General features: G+C 49.7%; 1 protein-coding gene across 9 annotated transcripts in view; it reads left to right on the top strand.

Moving 5' to 3' along the window:
- TDRD5 (tudor domain containing 5) overlaps positions 1-17,007 on the top strand; it is a 1,318,580-nt gene that overhangs the window by 947,997 nt on the left and 353,576 nt on the right. For all 9 annotated transcript variants that reach the window (XM_085601794.1, XM_085601799.1, XM_085601798.1 and 6 more), the window contains exon 12: positions 178-378. In XM_085601794.1, the coding sequence (XP_085457920.1) occupies positions 178-378 (201 nt within the window). The remainder of the gene's footprint in view (positions 1-177; positions 379-17,007) is intronic.

The following is a 17,007-nucleotide window of genomic DNA, read 5'->3' as shown; positions in this document are numbered from 1 at the left end:
GTTTAGGATCATACTGGGCTGTAGGATTAAGAGTACCAGTTAGTATGGCAAGAGGTTTCACTAACAGGACCTGATTAAACATTGAAGAGAGAAATTCTTTCTTAATTACTACTTTCATCAAGTAGTGGTCTTGTTGTACTTGATGCTTTAATCTTTCTTTTTTCTTTTTTTCCCCAGGCATTTTGGAAGCCTGCTGCCATTAAGTGCTTTAAGTATCTCTGTGACCCAAGGCCGCTGGTGGCCATAGTACATGAGTACTTGGATGGAGTTCTCCACGTGTTTCTGTGCGACACGACATCTGATGAAGATCTCTACCTTCACAATGTCCTGAAGGAAGAAGGGCATGCCATAGTGCTCCGGGAGAATTTGCCTTCAAAGGTTGGATATCAGGTTTACTTATTTTCAAATTTTTACAGCAGTCTCCGAATATACAAAATAAGGCTAAGCCATTCTGTGAAGCAGGCATCTTCCCCTCAGTAATGCAAAATTATAGTTTTTATGTGAGATGTCTCGTCACCTTAGTAAGGTTAAATTGATTTGAATAGGATGTTCCTCCAAGCTGTTCACTCTAACTTGGTTAGATAAGGAATGAATGCAGAATGTCATGTCAAAGGAGAGATCAAACGTTGACTCAGAAATATCACCTACTAGAGAAGACACACTTGCTACACATTTTAACATTGCTTACTCTAAACTTAAGCTGTCTAACCATTTGCTGAGGTAGACAAAGTTCACTCCCATTCTGCACAAATGGTGATTCTGGAACCGTAATTGTTTATGGTTACACAGACCACAATCCTAACAACTATTGTAATGCACATACACCGTCCCCAGCATTGTGCGTACACTCAGTTAGATTTCCTAAGCCCCCAGAGATTTTGATATAACTAGATGTCTGTGGAAGATGGAAAACTGGACAGTTCTATTGCTCACCTGTGGGCTATACACATTTGGAAGAAGAGTGTTTTAAGGACAACAGGTCTCCCAGATTACAAGCTGGGAATTAGAGGAGCGTGTACCATGTCGGTCTCCCCCAAGCAATACACATTCACATTGCAGAAAGTATAGATTAGAATTGTCATGATTATCGTACAAAAACTAGGGAAGGCAAATTTGAGTATAGAGAATGCAAATACCAAATGTTAGAACCGGGGTCTCTAGTTGGCCGGGGTATGTACCCTAGTCCAAGTAGGGACCACCGCTTCCGACAGGGTAGCTTGGCGCAGGGCATGAAAGCGTAACTTAAGAGGAAATGTGTAAAGTATTCGTGCAACACACACCGACAGGGACACAGTAAAAGCTCTCACAAAATGGACACCACGCCGGTTTTATGTGAAAATAAAAATATCTTTATCTAAAAGTTTTTGCAAGATCCAAAAATATGACCAGGATCTGTCATAGATCGTCCAAGGTTTTCAGTAAATAATGTCTGTGAGGATATTGTTGCCAAGGTAACTTGGCTAAGTTAAAAGCTTAACAGGAGCCCCTTACACACGTAGAGGTTCTCAATTGATATGTCCTCGATTGGCAGCGGTTGAGCAATTACCAGGACATGTCCCTCTGATGCAGTCAGTGGTTCCCAGGGTTAGAGCAACTCACTGGTAGGAACCGTGTCTCCCTTTTATTAAAATTGGTGTTACTTAATAGCACGCTTCACGCGCAACCAGTGCGCGGTGCTCCCCATGAAATGGCAGAATCTCTGTTGCTGACTTCACAGCCCGTGACGATAAAAACATGCCCCCAATGCGTGCCGACCCATCAATATAGCCCTGATGTCCCAGAGTAAAGAGAGCAAGTTCCAGTGGTCCGGCCCGTCCCAAAGGGGAGGCTTACTGTCACCCAGTTCCATTGTGAGGAAAGTGACTCAGTCCTTGTCAGCCCGTTCTCAGAGGAAATGCCCCCAAAACAAGGTACGTGCGCCTGCGAAACTCACCGGGACTGCGGGGATCCGCTTACGAGTCGATCCTCTGCTGTGGAGGCACAGTCCTCTGGAGCTGTGCTGCTAAAGGGTGGGGGCTTGTGCGGAGGTAGGATGATGTCCTACTCTGTGGGTGGCTCGTTAGGTGCGATCCTCACCTCCGGTTGCGAGGTACCCACACCCGGTTGCACCATCCCACTCCGGGCAGACAGCAGCTGATCGCAAGACGAGGTCGGGCTGCCCGGCGGTGCCTCGCGTTTCATTTCCTCAACATGGCTCCCCTTCGCGACGAGCTCCTCGTTGCCAGGCAATCCTGTGCTGCCGCCAATCCCAGCGCGGCTCAACTGCTGACATCAGCGGTGACGAGCACGGGGTTCCCGAGGCTCCCAGGCCCGCAGGGGTGACTTCAGGGTGTTTTCAAAGAGCTTCTCGGGTGCGCCTTCACTCAGAGCTGCGGCAGTTATTTTTGGAGCAAATTTCAATGCGCTTGAGTCCGGGCACGCACCTGTGACTTCAGGGATAATTTGCATACGACTCTGACTCGGGCCCGCAGCGGTGAACTCAGGGGCTAATTTCCAAAAGCGTTTTTGGAGCGCTTTCACCACGTGCCAGCAACGGTGATTTCAGTAGGCAATTTAAATGACGAGTCTCTGGCGCCAGCAGTGGTGATGACCCTGAAGCCCCTGGGATGATCGCAGTTCTCAGGGCTCCGTGGCAGAGGCAGTTGGAAAGATGTTGTGGTCCCCAAAATACTGCAGGTGCAGCTCTTGAAAAATAGAACGCTGTGGAGACACACTGGAGGTGTTTCTTAAGTCTCCTCTTGGCAGGGTCAGATCAGCAGGCAGTAGGACAGCTCAACAACAACAGGGCAGCAGTTCCTAGGAACAGTCAGCCCCAGCAGAGTGGCAATCCTCCTAGTGGGGCAGTCTGTACTCCAGCAGAGGTTCGTCTTGATCCAGCAGGGTAACAAGGATGTGAGGCCAGGACCCTCCCTTATATACCCTGTGTTAGACCTGGCACCATTGGCGTGAGTCTCCCTTCCATTTTTTCACTGTGCCTCCTCTGTTTTTTCTGGTGATAGATGCTCTAGGCGCTGCGCCACTGCCATTCAGTGCCGCAGCGCGGATGCTCCCTGTTTAAGATGACACATGGATTAGTGTATCTCTGATTGGCTTATTTGGTCTACCTGTTAGTCCCTAGTAATGTGGCCTGTGTGTGCCCAGGGCTGGTAACCCAAGTGCTGCTGGTGGGCCTGCAGCGCTGATTTGCGCCACCCACAGAAGCAGCATGTAAAGTATGTCTCAGGCCTGCCACTGCAGTGTCTGTGTGCAGTCTAGAACTGCCATCTTGGCTGTGAAGTGCACCCACTTCCCAACCCCTGAACCTTCCCTTGGCATCAGGTAAACCACTCCTATGGTAAGGTGCATTGTATGTGTAAGGTAGGACATGCTCTGATGTGTGTAGCATGTCCTGGTAGTGAATTACACCCAATTTCTTTTTTTTTCTACTGTAAGGCTACCTGTTCTCCACAGGCCAGAATGGGAGGTTTTGGCTATTACATTCTATAGTCCTAACTGACCCATAGAACATGGTAGAAAAACGAATTTAGTATGCCTGAGCTCAGAATATTAAAATACATATTTTAGTGAAGGTTATTTTTATATCCTGTATACCACTTTTAGAATGTAGGTACTTTCTTGCCTAAGCCTTCCAGTGTGCTCTGCTATTATGTGTATTGGCTGTCTGGTTTTGGAGGGACAGGGCAGGCTGAGTCAGACCTAGGTTGAATAGAGAGATCTGCCTTGGAGTGAGGGAAGGGGTAGCTCCTGCACTTGAATGGGGCTGTGCCTGGCAAGGTGAATGCTGTCCCCACCTCCCACTGTGCGTCTGAGGGCAGGCCCCCTCTTTCTGAAAGGAAGGATGCAGCCTGGTAAACAAAGTGCTCCAGGGCTGGGCAGAACTGGTTCTGGCTGGGTTCAGTGACTTGTAGCTTCTAAGAACAAAGACTTTGGGGGTATAAATATTTGTGCCCAAACCCTTACAATTGGTATTGCCCCTGGATTTCAAGACGAACCTCTGTCCGTGGAACTGAGGAAAGCTGCAGTAGAGGACTGTCCTGGTGTTGTGTGCTGTTCCCTGGATTGGCCTGCAGTAGTTTTCATTGGACTGGAAAAAGGAGGGAAAAGGAGCTGTAAGAGAACTTTTCAATCTTGACCCTGCAATCACCCAAGGGCTAGAGAGAGAACTAGCCTCCTGACTGAAGTCTCTGAACCAGTAGACTTCATTTCCGTCGCTAAGGCCTGTTAGCGAGCTGCCGCAGCCGAGGAGCGTTAAGAAAATCATCGCTGCACTTGCTTACCATGCAGAAAATCGTTGCATCGCTGCCGCTGAAGGCTCGCTGGCCTGATCATCGCCCCGCACGTTTGCGGCCAGAAAATCATCTCTGGAACTGCTGAGCATGAAGAAAATCGTCGCATTGCTGCCGCTGAAGGCTCGCTGGCCTGATCATCGACTCGCACGTTTGCGGCCAGAAAAACATCGCTGCAACTTCTGAGCGTGAAAAAAATCGTCGCATCGCTGCCGCTGAAGGCTCGCTGGCCTGATCATTGCCCCGCACGTTTGCGGCCAGAAAATCATCGCTACAGCTGCTGAGCGTAAATAAAATCGTCACTAACCCATGTTAGCGAGCGGCTGTGACCAGAGCGTGAGGAAAAACATCGCTAACCCGCCGGAGCGACACTTCTTGTGGATTATTTATCAACACCTCAGAACTGTGAGTAGAGGGGTCGCAGAGACAACTGTCCTGAACTGAACTTTACCTGACCCCTTGGAACTATTTTTGCAGCATCCAGAGAAAACTAATTTTGTACAGTATTGTGATTGCCTCGTTATTTGGTCTTGGGATAAGTCTCTATAAATATAACTATTTCCTTTGGTCTATTTTTGATAAAGAGTGCCAGTCACAATGGCCAAGCCCAGAGTTGTTGACCCAGAAGAGTTTTCCTGGGAAGAGGAGAAGATAGACACCTACACGTCCAAGGAGCTAAAATATTTTTGTGAGAAATTTACAGTCCCTACCACAGGGTTCACCAGGAAAGAAGAATTCTGAAAGGCACTGAAGGCCTGGCTAGCAGCCAGGAATGCCCCCTAGGAATGTGGGATAGCCTGTGGTGGAGGGAGAAAATGTGGATTAAGTGTTTGATGCAGTAGGTAGGAAAGCGCTTTCCAGCCCGGGCACTAGTGTGTCGGTGAGGGGTCTGTCCCCAGAGGAGATGGAGGACAGGGAAAGAGAGAGACGCCATAATAGGGAAATGGCTAAGATACAACTAGACGGTCAGAAGGAGAGAGACCTTGAGATCAAGAAACTAGAATTTGAAATGATGAGAATGAAGCTTGAGCATGAGAGAGCATTGAGGGAGCTGGAGATTAAGGCAAAGAGTGGAGAGTCCTCCATTCCCTCTGGTGGCAGCATCCCGGTAGTACAGACAGAGAACAGAGTATACATTCCCAAAGAGGTTATTAAGGATTTCCACAAGAGTGAGGATATTGGGCAATGGTTTGCCGCTTATGAAATAGCTATGGTGTCCCACCGGGTCCCTGAGAAGGATTGGGGAGCGGGGTTGTGGGGACGGTTTGTGAGTGAGGGGAGAGACACCTTGTTGGATCTGCCCCCAGAAAATAGAATGGTTTATGAACACATGAAGGAAGCACTGATGAGCCGCTATTGGTTGACCCCTGAGATGTACAGACAAAGGTTTAGGTCCTGTAAGAAGTTGGAAGGTACCACATGGGTGGAGTATGTGTCTTTTTTTTGCAGAGCAATGGAACGCTGGGTAAAAGGTAGCAAAGTAGAAACTTTTGAGCAACTGTATGACTTGATTGCCTGGGAGCATCTGTCTGAAAACTGTTTTCCTGAGCTATGCCAACACCTCATTGATTGCAGGCTGACTAAACCTAGGAAGCTTGTTGAGGAGGCGGACCGCAGTGTCAGCACCAGGGTCCACAAGGGTCCGATGGGAGACTTCGCCAGGGGTAGGCAGGGTCCCGAGCAGAGAAGTGGGGGGACCGTGGTCCACCAAGGGAGTTTCACAGAGGGCCCCAAAGTAATCCCCAAGGGAACCAAACAATGGTGTCCTAGCCTCCCCAAGAAAGGAAGCCAATGCCCCCGCTAGGTAGGCCTGGTCTCAGGGGGCCCCCTACCTGTTACAATTGTGGACAAGTGGGCCACCAGTCTATTAATCCCCAGTGCCCTCAGAGGGCTACTGCCGCACCCCCACGGGTGCCCCCCCGCCAGATGGCTAGTGTAGCATTGGAAGGAGAGGAGATGGATGCCCAAGAGGGGTGGGACCCTGTACAGTTAACCCTTGTCTCCCTAGGAGACTGTGAAATGGTCTCTAAAACTGCACTGCCTGACAACACTAAAAAATACAGGCAGTGGGTGACCATCAATGGCCATAAAGTGGAGGCTCTCAGGGACACAGGGGCCAGTATAACTGCTGTCAGCTCCCGGTTGGTGTCCCAAGAACAGATCATTCCCCATGCATTTTGCCCAGTAGTGTCAGCTGACAACTCAGAGAGCCAATGTGAGGTGGCTCAGGTTCCCTTCGAGTGGGGGGGGGGTCTCAGGAACTCTTCAAGTAGCTGTGAGGCCCGCCATGCCTGTAGACTGTCTGTTGGGCAACGATTTGGAGAACTCCCCATGGGCTATGGTGGAGAGGAGTTGTCACTTGGAAATATTGGGCCTGCCTGAATGGGCGTGTGCCACCGCTCGGTCCATGGCAGCCAAAGAGGGTGTCGAGAGAGGTCTGGAGCCTGGGAGTATGGCCCAAATCCCTGCCTTAGAGAGAAGGAGCAGGGGGCGCTGGAAAACAGCCCCCCTAGTTCCCACGGCCCAGGAAGGAGCAGCCCTTCACGGGGATGCCCTGGAGCCTACCGGGGTGTAAGCACCGACTTGGGGGACCTGCCTGAGCTGACTCATTGGCAGCAGGAAGGGGGGCCCACCATGAAGGACTTTTGTGAGCAGCAGAAAGTTTGCCCTTCTCTTGAGGGTATGTGGCCTCAGGCTGCAGCCCAGGCAGCAGGTGATATGTCTGGTTCGCATCTGATCTATTGAGAGAACAGTCTCCTGTATAGTGAGCCTAAGGCTGCTGAGCCGGGGTCGGCCCGTGTGCTGATGGTACCCGAGTGCTTCAGAGCCTTCCTACTGGGGTTGGCTCATGACATTCCGTTGGCAGGGCATCTGGAGCAGACCAAGACCTTTGAGAGGCTGGTCACCCACTTTTATTGGCCCCAGATGCGCAAAAGTACAGATACTTATTGCAGGATCTGTGAGACTTGCCAGGCAAGTGGGAAGAGTGGGGGGAAGATCAAGGCCCCACTCCAGCCCTTTCCCCTTGTGAGTACCCCATTTGAGCGAGTGGGAATTGACATTGTGGGGCCTCTGGACCCCAAGACAGCCATGGGCAACAGGTACATCCTGGTCTTGGTGGACCATGCCACCCGGTACCCTGAAGCCATCCCGCTCAGTACAGTGACGGCCCCCATGGTGGGACGTGCACTGATGGGGATCTTCTCCCGTGTCGGGTTCCCCAGAGAGGTGGTGTCTGACAGGGGGACCAACTTCATCTCCCAGTACATGAAGTCTCTGTGGGAGGAGTGTGGGGTAACTTATAATTTTACCACTCCTTACCACCCCCAAGGAAACGGTCTGGTTGAAAGGTTCAATCGGACCTTAAAAGGTATGATTATGGGCCTAGAGGAGCCCCTGAGGCATAAGTGGGACGTCCTCTTGCCATGCCTGTTGTTCGCCTACCGTGAGGTGCCCCAGAAGTTCTTAGGGTTCAGCCCCTTTGAACTGCTCTATGGTCACCCGGTCATAGGGCCTCTGAGTCTGGTCAGGGAAGGCTGGGAGCAATCTCCCAGGAAACCTCCCCAAGATATATTTAGCTACATCTTGGCCTTCAGGAACCAGACTCAGCGCTTCAGAAAGATTGCTGAGGCAAATCTGGAAGCCAGCCAGGAGGGGATGAAACGTAGGGACGACCAGAATGCCACTCTGGTCGAGTTTCAACCTGGTCAGAAGGTTTGGGTACTGGCCCCAGTGGAGCCCTGCGCGCTCCAAGATAAGTGGACCGGTCCATTTGAGATGGTGGAGCGCAAAAGTCAAGTTACCTACTTGGTGGACTTTGTCGCCCAGGAACCCCCTGCGGGTCCTGCATGTGAACCGCCTGAAGCCCCACTTTACGAGCTCTGAAGTGAGCATGTTGCGGGCCACAGATGCTGGAATGGAGCAGGAGAGTGAGCCTCTTCCTGACCTCCTGTGCGCAGAAGAGAAGGATGGGTCAGTGGAGAGTGTGGTCCTCTCCACCACACTGGCCCCTGAGCAGCAGAGAGATTGTCACCAGCTGTTGGGGCAATTCTCAGATTTGTTTTCCCTAGTGCCGGGTGTCACTGACTGGTGCGTCCATGAGGTAGACACCGGGGACAGCCTCCCTGTTAAGCATAAGGCTTACCGAGTGTCTGACAGGGTCAGGGCCTGCATTAAGGAGGAGGTCTCCAAAATGTTTGCCCTAGGGGTGATTGAGTCCTCTAGCAGCCCTTGGTCCAGCCCAGTGGTCTTGGTACCAAAGGCTGCCGTGCCTGGTGAGGCCCCTGAACTAAGGTTCTGTGTGGACTACCGAGGTCTCAATTCGGTCACGAGGTCCGACGCGCACCCCATCCCCAGAGCAGATGAGCTCATTGATCGGCCAGGGGCTCCCCGGTACCTCAGCACGTTTGATCTAACGTCTGGATACTGGCATATCGCCCTAACTGATGGGGCAAAGGAGGGGTCAGCATTCTCCACCCCCGATGGGCACTACCAGTTCCGAGTGATGCCCTATGGGATGAAGAATGCCCCTGCCACCTTTTAGAGGTTGGTCAACCAGGTGTTGGCTGGGCTGGAGGATTTCAGTGCCAACTACCTGGACGACATTGCAGTATTCAGTTCCTCCTGGGAGGACCACTTGCGCCACCTCTGGAAAGTGTTGATGGCGCTGCGCAAAGCAGGCCTCACAATCAAGGCCAGTAAGTGCCAGATTGGGCAGGGTTCGGTGGTGTACCTAGGACACCAAGTGGGGAGTGGCCAGGTGGCACCCCTGCAGCCCAAGATTGAGACCATCTTGGCTTGGGAACCCCCAAGGACCCAGACGCAGGTGAGGGCCTTCTTAGGACTCACTGGGTACTAAAGGAGGTTTGTCAAGGGGTATGGCAACATTGTTGCCCCCTTGACTGAGCTGACGTCCAAGAAGCAGCCCAAGATTGTGAACTGGCTTGACACCTGCCAAAAAGCTTTTGATACCCTCAAGACTGCCATGTGTACCGCACCCGTACTCCAGGCACCCAACTTTGCTAAAGAATTTATTGTCCAGACAGACGCTTCAGAGCATGGGGTGGGGGCTGTTCTGTCACAGATCAATGAGGAAGGACTAGACCAACCTGTAGCCTTCATCAGTAGGAGGCTACTGCCACGGGAACAGAGGTGGAGTGCAATTGAGCTGGAAGCATTTGCTGTGGTCTGGGCATTGAAGAAGCTGAGACCATACTTGTTTGGGACTCACTTCCTGGTTCAGACAGACCACAGACCCCTCAGATGGTTGATGCAAATGAGGGGTGAGAATCCCAAGTTGTTGAGGTGGTCCATTTCCCTACAGGAGATGGACTTTACGGTGGAACACCACCCTGGGGCAGAGCACGCCAATGCTGACGGTCTGTCCCGGTTTTTCCGCCTTAGTGACGAGAACTTCCCAGGGGATGGGTAGTTCTCCCCACATTTCAGCTGGGGGGGACGCGTGTTAGACCTAGCACCATTGGCGTGAGTCTCCCTTCCATATTTTCACTGTGCCTCCTCTGTTTTTTCTGGTGATAGATGCTCTGGGCGCTGCGCAACTGCCATTCAGTGCCGCAGCGCGGATGCTCCCTGTATAAAGATGACACATGGATTGGTGTATCCCTGATTGGCTTATTTGGTCTACCTGTTAGTCCCTAGTAATGTGGCCTGTGTGTGCCCAGGGCTGGTAACCCAAGTGCTGCTGGTGGGCCTGCAGCGCTTATTTGCGCCACCCACAGAAGCAGCTTTTAAAGTATGTCTCGGGCCTGCCACTGCAGTCTAGAACTGCCATCTTGGCTGTGAAGTGCACCCACTTCCCAGCCCCTGAACCTTCCCTTGGCATCATTTAAGCCACCCCTATGGTAAGGTGCATTGTATGTGTAAGGTAGGACATGCTCTGATGTGTGTAGCATGTCCTGGTAGTGAATTACACCCAATTTCGTTTTTCGCTACTGTAAGGCTACCTGTTCTCCATAGGCCAGAATGGGAGTTTTTGGCTATTACATTCTATAGTCCTAACTGACCCATAGAACATGGTAGAAAAACGAATTTAGTATGCCTGAGCTCAGAATATTAAAATACATCTTTTAGTGAAGGTTATTTTTATATCCTGTGTTTGAAACTACCACTTTTAGAATGTAGGTTCTTTCTTGCCTAAGCCTTCCAGTGTGCTCTGCTATGTGTATTGGCTGTCTGGTTTTGGAGGGACAGGGCAGGCTGAGTCAGACCTAGGTTGAATAGAGAAATCTGCCTTGGAGTGAGGGGAGGGGTAGCTCCTGCACTTGAATAGGGCTGTGCCTGGCAAGGTGAATGCTGGCTCCACCTCCCACTGTGCGTCTGAGTGAAGGCCCCCTCTTTCTGAAAGGAAGGATGCAGCCTGGTAAACACAGTGCTCCAGGGCTGGGCAGAACTGGTTCTGGCTGGGTTCAGTGACTTGTAGCTTCTAAGAACAAAGACTTGGGGGTATAAATATTTGTGCCCAAACCCCTACAATTGGTATTGCCCCTGGATTTGAAGACGAACCTCTGTCCGTGGAACTGAGGAAAGCTGCAGTAGAGGACTGTCCTGGTGTTGTGTGCTGTTCCCTGGATTGGCCTGCAGTAGTTTTCATTGGACTGGAAAAAGGTGGGAAAAGGAGCTGTAAGAGAACTTTTCAATCTTGACCCTGCAATCACCCAAGGGCTAGAGAGAGAACTAGCCTCCTGACTGAAGTCTCAGGACCAGTAGACTTCAATTCTGTCGCTAAGGCCTGTTAGCGAGCTGCCGTAGCCGAGGAGCCTGAAGAAAATCATTGCTGCACTTGCTGAGCGTGAAGAAAATCGTCGCATTGCTTCCGCTGAAGGCTCGCTGGCCTGATCATCGCCCCGCACGTTTGCGGCCAGAAAATCATCGCTTCAACTGCTGAGCGTGAAGAAAATTGTCGCATCGCTGCCGCTGAAGGCTCGCTGGCCTGATCATCGCCCCGCACGTTTGCGGACAGAAAATCATCGCTGCAACTACTGAGCGTGAAGAAAATCGGCGCATCGCTGCCGCTGAAGGCTCGCTGGCCTGATCATCGACCCGCATGTTTGCGGCCAGAAAATCATTGCTGCAACTGCTGAGCGTGAAGAAAATCGTCGCATCGCTGCCGCTTAGAGCTCGCTGGCCTGATCATCGCCCCGCACGTTTGCGGCCAGAAAATCATCGCTACAGCTGCAGAGCATAAAGAAAATCGTCGCTAACCCCTGTTAGCGAGCGCCCGTGACCAGAGCGTGAGGAAAAACATTGCTAACCCACCTGAGCGACATTTCTTGTGGATTATTTATCAACACCTCAGAACTGTGAGTAGAGGGGTCGCAGAGACCACTGTCCTGAACTGAACTTTACCTGACCCCTTGGAACTATTTTTGCAGCATCCAGAGAGAACTATTTTTGTACAGTATTGTGATTGCCTCGTTATTTGGTCTTGGGATAAGTCTCTATAAATATTACTATTTCCTTTGATAACTACCTGTGTTGTGTCCATTTGTAGTGTTCCTCACTGTATTTACTGTGTATGATAATCAACGCTTTGCACATTGCCTCTGAGATTAACTGCTTGTGCTAAGTTACCACAGGGTGGAGCAGGGGTTGTCAAGGGGGTGCAGCCCTTCACTCTGACTTAGAAAGAAGGGTCCCTGCTTGGACGGTGGCCATCCACTGCCAACCAGAGACCCCCCTTTCTAACACCCTGCAGTCTAGTTACTAGAAGGGGGTAGACGTCTCTGGAAGGGTCTGGGGGCAGGGGTTTCTGGAAGAGTCCAGGGAGTTCTGGGATGTTTCCTGCCTTCCCTGACCTGGCTGTCGCAGTGACGAAAGGCAGGGCCATTAAACCTACAGTGGGCAGCCATTCACAGCCCATTCAAGGGGAGAAGGTGTGAATCACCACTCCTACCTCCCAACCCAGGCAGCTATCAGTGTGTAGATGGGAGGAGGGAGTCTGCAGTGCCCAGACTAAGTGTAGGCAGGAAAATTTCCACTTTCTAAAAGGGGGATTTCTAAAGTAGCAGTGCCCAAACCCCATTTATCATTGGAAAGGGTTCCCCGCCCGATTCCAACAAGACCAAACATGACATACTTATTAGGGCCCAGTCAGAAATTATCCCATAAGGGGCGTCCCCAATGTTAACCTATGGAGGGTTAGGCCTCACTGCGGTAGCAGGGGCCTGTGGCAGGTATACCAATGTCACAATGTTTTAGGGGAGAGCACCTGCGCCTCAGCACTGTTTAGCAGTGGCAAGGCGCCCAGAGTCCTAAGTCCAACAAAAAAGTACGGTGAAAATGGGAGGCACAAGGGCAAAAATGTAGGGGAAGACCACCCTAAGGCGGACAGGTCCAACCCCAAACATAGTTTGTTAGGAGGAATCCAAGCTTATATGTGTTCTCGGATCTACAGAGCTACGTAAAACCCTCCCCACATTCCTTGGTATTACTCTTGACTGGGCCACCGACTTACCAGCATTAATTGGGTTGGGCATGGATCGCAGGACTGTAGATGGTCTTTTCCTATCATGGCATTCTCTCTGATTTCCATGTAGAGTAGAGTATCTCCGTACACATATGGGATCCCCGAACACCATTTTTTCACGATTTATAGGTACAAAAAATCCCTACAAAAGGCAACATTTTCTACATGCTCTTTTTTGGTTTGAAAAAAAACAATTATATATAGCCAAATTAAGGGCACAGTCTATTTGTCCGAAAACACAGCTGAATTAAGCCATTTAAAAAAACCCTAGGTAAAGGAAAAATGGAGCGCCTAATGGGCTGAGCGCACATAGTGCAAATTTGAGACTGCATCTTTAAGTATTCCTAAAGCAGTCAGCATTGTAATGATAATTTGGCACTGCTAATCCTAAAGTAGTCAGTATTCCCATCAAGCAGTGCAGGGTCTGTGATGCAGTTCATCATGGAGGAATCACAGTGGAAGGATCATCCTTTACAGTTTTTTCATTAATGAATTTGGATAAGATTGGGAGGCTGGAGGGTTGTTTAAAGAATGATCATCATGGAGCTAGGATTACAGATAGGTAACCTTTTCTGCATTAGAATTATCCCTGAGATCCATAAACAGCAGAATAGCGTGGCTAGCACCTACATTCAGACCCTATTAGGAGGGTTGCAAATGAAAAGAGAACAGATGAAGAGACCAAAGTAAATCTAGGCCATTAAGTTGCACATGGGAGACTTCACCGAAGTCCTCATCCTGGTACCATTCCCCTCCGCTTGGGACGGCGCCTGATGGCACGCTGCACTAGGAACATCCCCACACCCCTGTACCATGCACAATACCTTGGCATCATACTGGACTCCTCGCTCGCAATGAACCGCCAGATCAACGCTGTCTCCTCATCGTGATTCCATACGTGTTCCCTGCTTTGAAAGACGTTCAGATGGATCCACACTGAATCCAGTAAGAGGGTCACCCACGCACTCATCAGCAGCAGACTCGACTACGGCAACGCACTCTACTCCGGCGTCACCCAGAAACTCCTCAGGAGTCTACAGAAAGTTCAAAACGCCTTTGCCAGACTGGTCCTCAACAGCCCTCACCGCAACCACATCACCAAACACCTGTGATAACTCCACTGGCTCCCAGTCAACAAAAGAGTCACTTTAAAGCACATCACACATGCCTACAAAGCCCTCCACGACGCAGAACCAGCATATCTGAACCACCGCTTCACATTCCACGTACCCACCAGACACCTTCGCTCCCCCCAACTGGCCCTGGCCACTGTCCCACGGCTCCACAAGACCAGGGACGGAGGAAGATCCTTCTCCTACCTTGCCGCCAAGACCTGGAACACCCTTGCCTCAGGCAAGCCCCGTCGCTGACCCAATTCAGGAAGGATGTCAAGACCTGCCTCTTCAACTGAACCTCAGCCAACTGAACCCCAGCACCCAGACGGATTAACACCCCCCCCCCCCCCCCCCCCTTTAGTTCCTTGAGACCCTCCCAGGTGAGTAGTCGTCAAGCTATATAAACAATGATTGATTGATCCATCAGAGTTTCAGCCCGTAAGTCAGTGTCAATGAAGTAATGATGGGCGACAGTATGGGCAGACCTCCAGGCTAGAATTAAAGCATTTCTCATCCAGCACGTGTAATAGTTTCTTAGTCAAATGCACTTTTACAGAGGAGAATTGAGGGTCACATTTATGCCAAATAAAAGAGATAACTGTAAGCCAGTTTCCTCTTTGCATGTTCTAGAATCCACCTATGTCTGACAGCACTAAATGTGAAATCTCATCCACTTGAAAGCATAAGATGAGCGAGTCGATGCTCTATATGTTCATGCAATCATCAGGAAAATTTAGATGGCTGTATTGCATGGACTGTTTGGCATGAAAGCCAAGTTCCGTGAGTGGGGGCTTGGATTAAATATTCTCTCTGACACCCTGGAGAGTAAATTTGATTTCAGGGCATAGTTTATAAATCTGATGTGAGATTGAAGACCCCGTTCAAAATTATAGCCAGATGGTGAGCATAGCTAGCCAATTTCAGAGAGGGTCCAAGCAAGGAAGGTCACCAGTCTTCAAACCAAATTGAATTGTGAATTTGTGTGGGCAGGTTTGAGAAGTCTATTGCAATTGGCAAATGTCTGAGAGGGATGGAATTTGCAGTACCAGGTTAAACAATGTTTTACAGAAAAGGTGAGACCCCCTAGACCTCCTTTAAAATTAGGCAAAGCAGACATAAATGTGGAAAGTTGTACATGTACACCTGTCTGTCACACTCTATCCCTTAAATGAACTAGGGGATGGGATGGAAGTTAATGTTGAAAGCAATAGACAGATCACGGAGGATTCTGTATCCGGAGAAAACAAGAGATCATCAGTAGCAGCTTCCAAGAGAAATTCCATACCAAGACTTGTTCGAAACCTTTATAGACATAAACCAAATGTGTTGCTATTTTCTTTAAAAAAAAAAAAGTGGACAACGTAGTATTGACTAAAGATTTGATAATTTTGGCAATAAATGAAAAGAGGAAGATGGGTGGGTTCATGCAGTCGTTATACCAGCAGGCATGGTGGCTCGTCCTGGTTCGGTTGCATCTATGAACAAGAGCTCGCTTGTCCAAGGCCGGGACAATCCATTTAGTTGAAGAGTTGGCTGCTGTAAGCACATTGAGCTTCCACATAAGCACCTAGGTAGGGCTTGGGTAAAATTGTTATTGTTAAATGGCACCCAACGTCTTTTGAAGCTGGGTGGGTAAGAGACAAGGGACCAGGTGGTTTCTGCAAAAACTCAGATGGAATGAAATGGTGGTCATATCATGGGAGAGGAGTAATAGAATGATTATCCAGTATTGGATCTTTCATAGATTCACATGCTTGAATTAGTCCCTCTCGTCAAAGTGGGAGTTCCACGGTACCATAAAAAAGCACTATGTGTCACTATCATAGGCTATAATGGCAATGGAAAAGTCAGTTTAATAGCCTATCAATGTCCTTTTTCAAAAAGGAACCAACCTTGAACAGTAACCAGTCAGATGATAGCACCCTCTAGATCCTTCCCAACAGAGGGGGAGTCCCTCAGATGTTCTACCGCACGTCGTGTGCAAGGAGTCCTTCTGAGCTCTGCTCAGTTATCTACCTCTGGTATAGTAAAACGTTATTATTAGTCTTACTACTATACCCGAAACACCAATAAAAGTGGCTCTTTGACCCTATGGCAGTCGTGGGAGAAAAAGTCTTCACTCAGTAATAAAACCCCACAAGGAGGCTATTCTTCGCTTTTGCACCTAATCTAGAAGAAATACTTCTCTTATGGATTCAAAGCAGCTCTCAAGAAGGCAGTGACACTTCATCCGCTGTAAATAATGTCACAAAAAACGGAGCAAGGTAACTATTATTTATTTAATTTATTTATTTGTTTAAAAAGTTTTATATAGCGCGAACTAGACCCTGGTAGGGTGCTCCCTGGGGTCCTTAGAAAACACTCAACTCGGGTCTATAAAGGACAATTCTAAAAGGAGAAACAAAAATATTCTCCTCGGGAACCTACATGCGGAGTATACAACTTCAGCTGGTACCTGGAGTTCGCTCTTATATGCCTTCAGCGGCTCGACAAAAGCCTCGATCATGACCACCTCGTCGTCGACATTACCATCCTTGATGAGTATAACTGTTAATGTGACGTCGATTACTGCGACGTCGACAATGCCTTCTACATATTCGACTGCGTCTATTTTGTCTACAAGAGCTTAGTTGACATCAGGGCTTACATCTGTGACCCCCGCGTTACTGCACCGTCTGTGGCCGCCTCCGCCTTCTACATATTTGGCGGCACCTATGCCATCTAATAGGGCTTAGTCGATATGAGGGCTTTCATCTGAGGCCCCTGCGGCACTGCGCCATCCGTGGCCGTCTTGTCGACGGAGGCCCCTCGCCATCTCCGACAGCAGTTATCGGCTGTGGCCACTGCGTTGGTCATGACGGCGGTAACCTGTCGCTGGCGGTCTCGTTCACTGCGGTGGCCTTCGCCGGTATTGTCGACGGCGATGGGTGTTGACAGCAGTGGTCATCACCGCATATCTTGGCCTCAGAATTTTTTTCCCAAGAGTTCCCCACCTGGGAGAAATTCCTTTAAGGCGATAAATATTAATTAATTTCCATGGATCATAATCTCTTTTTAAGGGATTCAAACGCCACCTGTACAACTCTACTATCTAAAACTATTTTCTTTCACAGAGCGCTTG

The sequence above is a fragment of the Triturus cristatus genome, chromosome 4_2 (assembly GCF_964204655.1).
Source record: "Triturus cristatus chromosome 4_2, aTriCri1.1, whole genome shotgun sequence".
NCBI classification, from domain to species: domain Eukaryota; kingdom Metazoa; phylum Chordata; class Amphibia; order Caudata; family Salamandridae; genus Triturus; species Triturus cristatus.
This window is presented reverse-complemented; position numbering and strand designations above follow the sequence as displayed.